At 39.2% G+C, this 9,780-nt stretch overlaps 1 protein-coding gene across 1 annotated transcript in view; it reads left to right on the top strand.

Annotated features, from left to right (window-relative positions):
* Positions 1-257: 257 nt before the first annotated feature.
* Positions 258-9,780, top strand: part of LOC117328668 (leucine-rich repeat-containing protein 74A-like) — a gene marked incomplete at its 3' end in the record, with an annotated part of 55,158 nt that continues 45,635 nt past the window's right edge. Inside the window, 1 exon segment of the mRNA XM_033886114.1 lies at positions 258-650. Coding sequence (XP_033742005.1) covers positions 618-650 — 33 coding nt within the window.

Here is a 9,780-nt window from a genome sequence, read left to right as displayed (position 1 = left end):
GTATTAAACAGCTTGTGCGGGATATAAGGATCAATCTAGTTAAGTGTGAGGTAAGGATCGTAAAAGGATTAATCTAGTTACGTGTTAGGTTAATATCGCATACGTATTAGCCAGCGAGGGAAGGTGCATGCCGACATAGCTTTGGATTAACCGATTATTCTGTTACAGAGTAAGATTTGACCAGTCACCCAAATCGACCGCTACTTTTCCTCACGAATTAAGTGACAGCAGTAAAGCGTACAAATCACTGCCTGCCATTAGTCACTGAAGACAAACAGGGCCTCGCTCGGGATTGTATCGTGATGTAAACATTGCCTAGACTTTGACTAGAAACAGAAACATACTAGAATATTACAGTGGATATTAGTATTTTGTTTAATATACAGTTAAGTCGTTGTGTTTCTAGTGGTGTCGGTTTCACGGGACCCGGTAAAACGTCCCCTAGCTAACACATTGAGCTACAGTCCGGCATCAACCAGGCGAAACAAGACTTTTATCACAAATCATGATCACCTACCGTTAAAACTGATGTGATGGAGTGTTCTAACGCAGAAGATAAATAAACAAAGAAATATTATATTACAACCGATAAAGGATATCAAAACACAACATTCAGGATGGCAAAAACCATTACTCAAAGTTCGACAATCGTAAGTACATAAATCTTAATTAATGTTGGTATAGATTTAAAAGCTTAAGTACAGTGTGTATGTGTATTTGATTTTGATTAGTAACAGGTTTCTGTTTGGGTAATGGTTCAGTACTATTCTATTGGAAACTATATGATATATGTTGGTGTAGACGACCTGTATGGTTCGCGATGTAATAGGTACACGTATGTATGATTGTACCTCTATGTATGATTGTACCTGTATGTATGATTGTACACGTATGTATGATTGTACCTGTATGTATGATTGTACCTGTATGTATGATTGTACCTGTATGTATGATTGTACACGTATGTATGACTGTACCTGTATGTATGATTGTACACGTATGTATGACTGTACCTGTATGTATGATTGTACACGTATGTATGACTGTACCTGTATGTATGATTGTACACGTATGTATGATTGTACCTGTATGTATGATTGTACACGTATGTATGATTGTACCTGTATGTATGGCTGTACCTGTATGTATGATTGTACACGTATGTATGATTGTACCTGTATGTATGGCTGTACCTGTATGTATGAATGTACCTGTATGTATGACTGTACCTGTATGTATGGTTGTACCTGTATGTATGGCTGTACCTGTATGTATGACTGTACCTGTATGTATGATTGTACCTGTATGTATGATTGTACCTGTATGTATGGATGTACCTGTATGTATGACTGTACCTGTATGTATGACTGTACCTGTATGTATGACTGTACCTGTATGTATGGATGTACCTGTATGGATGGGTGTACCTATATATTTCTGATCTTATTGTGCTATACACACTGTACATATATTGATGTGATATCTGTATACTTGTGATGTTGATAAGGGTTAATTATTTCGATTTATTAAATGTTAAAGACAGGTATAAGCCAAAAGACTTCATTTACCCAGCTTTGTAAGAGAGTTATTAATGAATAATTACACTTTAACCATCACGTCTGTATTTAGAATATTTAAGTAGACAATACTCCTTAATGCATAGGTAAGAGACGTATTAGAATACATCAAATCGTTGGTCTTTTTTATTGCGGTAGATAATTATCCTAACGTCATTTGCATTTTTGCATAGGCCGATACATGTGTGTGGCTATCTATAGACGGATTGACTAACAGTTGATATCCGTACCAGACTCATATGATAGACTACATGTGTGTGTCTATATCCGTACCATAGGATAGACTACACGTGTGTGTCTATATCCGTACCATAGGATAGACTACATGTGTGTGTCTATATCCGTACCAGATCCATATGATAGACTACATGTGTGTGTCTATATCCGTACCAGACTCATATGATAGACTACATGTGTGTGTCTATATCTGTACCAGACTCATATGATAGACTACATGTGTGTGTCTATATCCGTACCAGACTCATAGGATAGACTACATGTGTGTGTCTATATCCGTACCGAACTCATATGATAGACTACATGTGTGTGTCTATATCCGTACCAGATCCATATGATAGACTACATGTGTGTGTCTATATCCGTACCAGACTCATAGGATAGACTACATGTGTTTGTCTATATCCGTACCAGACTCATAGGATAGACTACATGTGTGTGTCTATATCCGTACCGAACTCATATGATAGACTACATGTGTGTGTCTATATCCGTACCAGATCTATATGATAGACTACATGTGTGTGTCTATATCCGTACCAGACTCATATGATAGACTACCTGTGTGTGTCTATATCCGTACCAGATCCATATGATAGACTACATGTGTGTGTCTATATCCGTGCCAGACTCACAGGATAGACTACATGTGTGTGTCTATATCCGTACCAGACTCATATGATAGACTACATGTGTGTGTCTATATCCTTACCAGATCCATATGATAGACTACATGTGTGTGTCTATATCCGTACCAGATCCATATGATAGACTACATGTGTGTGTCTATATCCGTACCGAACTCATATGATAGACTACATGTGTGTGTCTATATCCGTGCCAGACTCACAGGATAGACTACATGTGTGTGTCTATATCCGTACCGAACTCATATGATAGACTACATGTGTGTGTCTATATCCGTGCCAGACTCATATGATAGACTACCTGTGTGTGTCTATATCCGTACCAGATCCATATGATAGACTACATGTGTGTGTCTATATCCGTACCAAATCCATATGATAGACTACATGTGTGTGTCTATATCCGTACCAGACTCACAGGATAGACTACATGTGTGTGTCTATATCCGTACCAGACTCATATGATAGACTACCTGTGTGTGTCTATATCCGTACCAGATCCATAGGATAGACTACATGTGTGTGTCTATATCCGTACCGAACTCATAGGATAGACTACATGTGTGTGTCTATATCCGTACCAGATCCATAGGATAGACTACATGTGTGTGTCTATATCCGTACCGAACTCATATGATAGACTACATGTGTGTCTATATCCGTGCCAGACTCACAGGATAGACTACATATGTGTGTCTATATCCGTACCAGATCTATATGATAGACTACATGTGTGTGTCTATATCCGTACAAGACTCATATGATAGACTACATGTGTGTGTCTATATCCGTACCAGACTCATATGATAGACTACATGTGTGTGTCTATATCCGTACAAGACTCATATGATAGACTACATGTGTGTGTCTATATCCGTACCAGATCCATATGATAGACTACATGTGTGTGTCTATATCCGTACCAGACTCATAGGATAGACTACATGTGTGTGTCTATATCCGTACCAGACTCATAGCATAGACTACATGTGTGTGTCTATATCCGTACCAGACTCATAGGATAGACTACATGTGTGTGTCTATATCTGTACCAGATCCATATGATAGACTACATGTGTGTGTCTATATCTGTACCAGATCCATATGATAGACTACATGTGTGTGTCTATATCCGTACCAGACCCATATGATAGACTACATGTGTGTGTCTATATCCGTCCCAAACTCATATGATAGACTACATGTGTGTGTCTATATCCGTACCAGACTCATAGGATAGACTACATGTGTGTGTCTATATCCGTACCGAACTCATATGATAGACTACATGTGTGTGTCTATATCCGTACCAGACTCATAGGATAGACTACATGTGTTTGTCTATATCCGTACCAGACTCATAGGATAGACTACATGTGTGTGTCTATATCCGTACCGAACTCATATGATAGACTACATGTGTGTGTCTATATCCGTACCAGATCTATATGATAGACTACATGTGTGTGTCTATATCCGTACCAGACTCATATGATAGACTACATGTGTGTGTCTATATCCGTACCAGATCCATATGATAGACTACATGTGTGTGTCTATATCCGTACCGAACTCATATGATAGACTACATGTGTGTGTCTATATCCGTGCCAGACTCACAGGATAGACTACATGTGTGTGTCTATATCCGTACCGAACTCATATGATAGACTACATGTGTGTGTCTATATCCGTGCCAGACTCATATGATAGACTACCTGTGTGTGTCTATATCCGTACCAGATCCATATGATAGACTACATGTGTGTGTCTATATCCGTACCAGATCCATATGATAGACTACATGTGTGTGTCTATATCCGTACCAGACTCACAGGATAGACTACATGTGTGTGTCTATATCCGTACCAGACTCATATGATAGACTACCTGTGTGTGTCTATATCCGTACCAGATCCATAGGATAGACTACATGTGTGTGTCTATATCCGTACCGAACTCATAGGATAGACTACATGTGTGTGTCTATATCCGTACCAGATCCATAGGATAGACTACATGTGTGTGTCTATATCCGTACCGAACTCATATGATAGACTACATGTGTGTCTATATCCGTGCCAGACTCACAGGATAGACTACATGTGTGTGTCTATATCCGTACCAGATCCATATGATAGACTACATGTGTGTGTCTATATCTGTACCAGATCCATATGATAGACTACATGTGTGTGTCTATATCTGTACCAGATCCATATGATAGACTACATGTGTGTGTCTATATCCGTACCAGACCCATATGATAGACTACATGTGTGTGTCTATATCCGTCCCAAACTCATATGATAGACTACATGTGTGTGTCTATATCCGTACCAGACTCATAGGATAGACTACACGTGTGTGTCTATATCCGTACCAGATCCATAGGATAGACTACATGTGTGTGTCTATATCCGTACCAGATCCATAGGATAGACTACATGTGTGTGTCTATATCCGTACCAGATCCATATGATAGACTACATGTGTGCGTCTATATCCGTACCAGACTAATACGATAGACTACATGTGTGTGTCCTTATCCGTAACAGATGCATATGATAGACTACATGTGTGTGTCTATATCCGTACTAGATCCATACGATAGACTACATGTGTGTGTCTATATCCGTACCAGATCCATATGATAGACTACATGTGTGTGTCTATATTCGTACCAGATCCATATGATAGACTACATGTGTGTGTCTATTTCTGTACCAGACTCATATGATAGACTACATGTGTGTGTCTATATCTGTACCAGATCCATATGATAGACTACATGTGTGTGTCTATATCCGTACCAGATCCATAGGATAGACTACATGTGTGTGTCTATATCCGTACCAGACTCATAGGATAGACTACATGTGTGTGTCTATATCCGTACCAGATCCATAGGATAGACTACATGTGTGTGTCTATATCCGTGCCAGACTCATATGATAGACTACCTGTGTGTGTCTATATCCGTACCAGATCCATATGATAGACTACATGTGTGTGTCTATATCCGTACCAGATCCATATGATAGACTACATGTGTGTGTCTATATCCGTACCAGACTCACAGGATAGACTACATGTGTGTGTCTATATCCGTACCAGACTCATATGATAGACTACCTGTGTGTGTCTATATCCGTACCAGATCCATAGGATAGACTACATGTGTGTGTCTATATCCGTACCGAACTCATAGGATAGACTACATGTGTGTGTCTATATCCGTACCAGATCCATAGGATAGACTACATGTGTGTGTCTATATCCGTACCGAACTCATATGATATACTACATGTGTGTCTATATCCGTGCCAGACTCACAGGATAGACTACATATGTGTGTCTATATCCGTACCAGATCTATATGATAGACTACATGTGTGTGTCTATATCCGTACAAGACTCATATGATAGACTACATGTGTGTGTCTATATCCGTACCAGACTCATATGATAGACTACATGTGTGTGTCTATATCCGTACAAGACTCATATGATAGACTACATGTGTGTGTCTATATCCGTACCAGATCCATATGATAGACTACATGTGTGTGTCTATATCCGTACCAGACTCATAGGATAGACTACATGTGTGTGTCTATATCCGTACCAGACTCATAGCATAGACTACATGTGTGTGTCTATATCCGTACCAGACTCATAGGATAGACTACATGTGTGTGTCTATATCTGTACCAGATCCATATGATAGACTACATGTGTGTGTCTATATCTGTACCAGATCCATATGATAGACTACATGTGTGTGTCTATATCCGTACCAGACCCATATGATAGACTACATGTGTGTGTCTATATCCGTCCCAAACTCATATGATAGACTACATGTGTGTGTCTATATCCGTACCAGACTCATAGGATAGACTACATGTGTGTGTCTATATCCGTACCAGATCCATAGGATAGACTACATGTGTTTGTCTATATCCGTACCAGATCCATAGGATAGACTACATGTGTGTGTCTATATCCGTACCAGATCTATATGATAGACTACATGTGTGTGTCTATATCCGTACCAGATCCATATGATAGACTACATGTGTGTGTCTATATCCGTACCAGATCCATATGATATACTACATGTGTGCGTCTATATCCGTACCAGACTAATACGATAGACTACATGTGTGTGTCCTTATCCGTACCAGATGCATATGATAGACTACATGTGTGTGTCTATATCCGTACCAGACTCATATGATAGACTACATGTGTGTGTCTATATCTGTACCAGATCCATATGATAGACTACATGTGTGTGTCTATATCCGTACCAGATCCATAGGATAGACTACATGTGTGTGTCTATATCCGTACCAGACTCATAGGATAGACTACATGTGTGTGTCTATATCCGTACCAGATCCATAGGATAGACTACATGTGTGTGTCTATATCCGTACCAGATCCATAGGATAGACTACATGTGTGTGTCTATATCCGTACCAGATCCATATGATAGACTACATGTGTGTGTCTATATCCGTACCAGACTCATAGGATAGACTACATGTGTGTGTCTATATCCGTACCAGATCCATAGGATAGACTACATGTGTGTGTCTATATCTGTACCAGATCCATATGATAGACTACATGTGTGTGTCTATATCCGTACCAGATCCATATGATAGACTACATGTGTGTATCTATATCCGTACCAGATCTATATGATAGACTACATGTGTGTGTCTATATCCGTAACAGATCTATATGATAGACTACATGTGTGTGTCTATATCCGTACCAGACTCACAGGATAGACTACATGTGTGTGTCTATATCCGTACCAGACTCATATGATAGACTACATGTGTGTGTCTATATCCGTACCAGACTCATATGATAGACTACATGTGTGTGTCTATATCCGTACAAGACTCATATGATAGACTACATGTGTCTGTCTATATCCGTACCAGACTCATATGATAGACTACATGTGTGTGTCTATATCCGTACCAGATCTATATGATAGACTACATGTGTGTGTCTATATCCGTACCAGATCTATATGATAGACTACATTTGTGTGTCTATATCCGTACCAGATCCATATGATAGACTACATGTGTGTATCTATATCCGTACCAGACTCATATGATAGACTACATGTGTGTGTCTATATCCGTACCAGACTCATAGGATAGACTACATGTGTGTGTCTATATCCGTACCAGACCTATATGATAGACTACATGTGTGTGTCTATATCCGTACAAGACTCATAGGATAGACTACATGTGTGTATCTATATCCGTACCAGACTCATAGGATAGACTACATGTGTGTGTCGTTATCCGTACCAGATCTATATGATAGACTATATGTGTGTGTCTATATCCGTACCAGATCCATATGATAGACTACATGTGTGTGTCTATATCCGTACCAGACTCACGGGATAGACTACATGTGTGTGTCTATATCCGTACCAGACTCATATGATAGACTACATGTGTGTGTCTATATCCGTACCAGACTCATATGATAGATTACATGTGTGTGTCTATATCCGTACCAGATCCATATGATAAACTACATACCGTATTCGTTGTGGAGAGTATCTCATGGAACACACAACCAAGGCCAAGCTGAAATCTACCGAGAATGAAATCGGGAAAATGATTTCTGCTTCATGACACATTTTAACTTGTTGGTATATATCTTTCAACAGACTATTGGAATACCAATGGTCACAATGTCGCCCTCTTGACCGACTGTTCTCTGATCTTTTACGAATCTAAATCTATCCACATGTTTACCAGAACAGGTAGTATATAGCAATTATATCTCTAGTCTTTAGATTTGTTGGAGATTCATTATTTTTATTTCAAAATTTTGGATATGTAACCACGAGGTCAAACTGAGCTGTAGGTTACAGCAGACTCTATCAAACAATGTAACAATTAGGTCACACTGAGCTGTAGGATACAGCAGACTCTATCATACAATGTAACAATTAGGTCACACTGAGCTGTAGGATACAGCAGACTCTATCATACAATGTAACCACGAGGTCAAACTGAGCTGTAGGATACAGCAGACTCTATCATACAATGTAACAATTAGGTCAAACTGAGCTGTAGGATACAGCAGACTCTATCATACAATGTAACAATTAGGTCACACTGAGCTGTAGGATACAGCAGACTCTATCATACATTGTAACAATTATGTCACACTGAGCTGTAGGATACAGCAGACTCTATCATACAATGTAACAATTAGGTCACACTGAGCTGTAGGATACAGCAGACTCTATCATACAATGTAACCACGAGGTCAAACTGAGCTGTAGGATACAGCAGACTCTATCATACAATGTAACAATTAGGTCAAACTGAGCTGTAGGATACAGCAGACTCTATCATAAAATGTAACAATTAGGTCACACTGAGCTGTAGGATACAGCAGACTCTATCAAACAATGTAACAATTAGGTCAAACTGAGCTGTAGGATACAGCAGACTCTATCAAACAATGTAACAATTAGGTCACACTGAGCTGTAGGATACAGCAGACTCTATCAAACAATGTAACAATTAGGTCAAACTGAGCTGTAGGATACGGCAGACTCTATCAAACAATGTAACAATTAGGTCAAACTGAGCTGTAGGATACAGCAGACTCTATCATACAATGTAACAATTAGGTCACACTGAGCTGTAGGATACAGCAGACTCTATCAAACAATGTAACAATTAGGTCACACTGAGCTGTAGGATACAGCATACTCTATCATACAATGTAACAATTAGGTCAAACTGAGCTGTAGGATACAGCAGACTCTATCATACAATGTAACAATTAGGTCACACTGAGCTGTAGGATACAGCATACTCTATCATACAATGTAACAATTAGTCAAACTGAGCTGTAGGATACAACAGACTCTATCATACAATGTAACAATTAGGTCAAACTGAGCTGTAGGATACAGCAGAATCTATCAAACAATGTAACAATTAGGTCAAACTGAGCTGTAGGAAACAGCAGACTCTATCATACAATGTAACAATTAGTCAAACTGAGCTGTAGGATACAGCAGACTCTATCATACAATGTAACAATTAGGTCACACTGAGCTGTAGGATACAGCAGACTCTATCATACAATGTAACCACGAGGTCAAACTGAGCTGTAGGATACGGCAGACTCTATCAAACAATGTAACCACGAGGTCACACTGAGCTGTATGATACAGCAGACTCTATCATACAATGTAACAATTAGGTCAAACTGAGCTGTAGGATACAGCAGACTCTATCATACAA

Source organism: Pecten maximus, chromosome 6 (genome assembly GCF_902652985.1).
Source record: "Pecten maximus chromosome 6, xPecMax1.1, whole genome shotgun sequence".
Classification (NCBI taxonomy): domain Eukaryota; kingdom Metazoa; phylum Mollusca; class Bivalvia; order Pectinida; family Pectinidae; genus Pecten; species Pecten maximus.
Note: the sequence above shows the minus strand (reverse complement) of the source record. Positions and strands in the feature narration are given on the sequence as shown.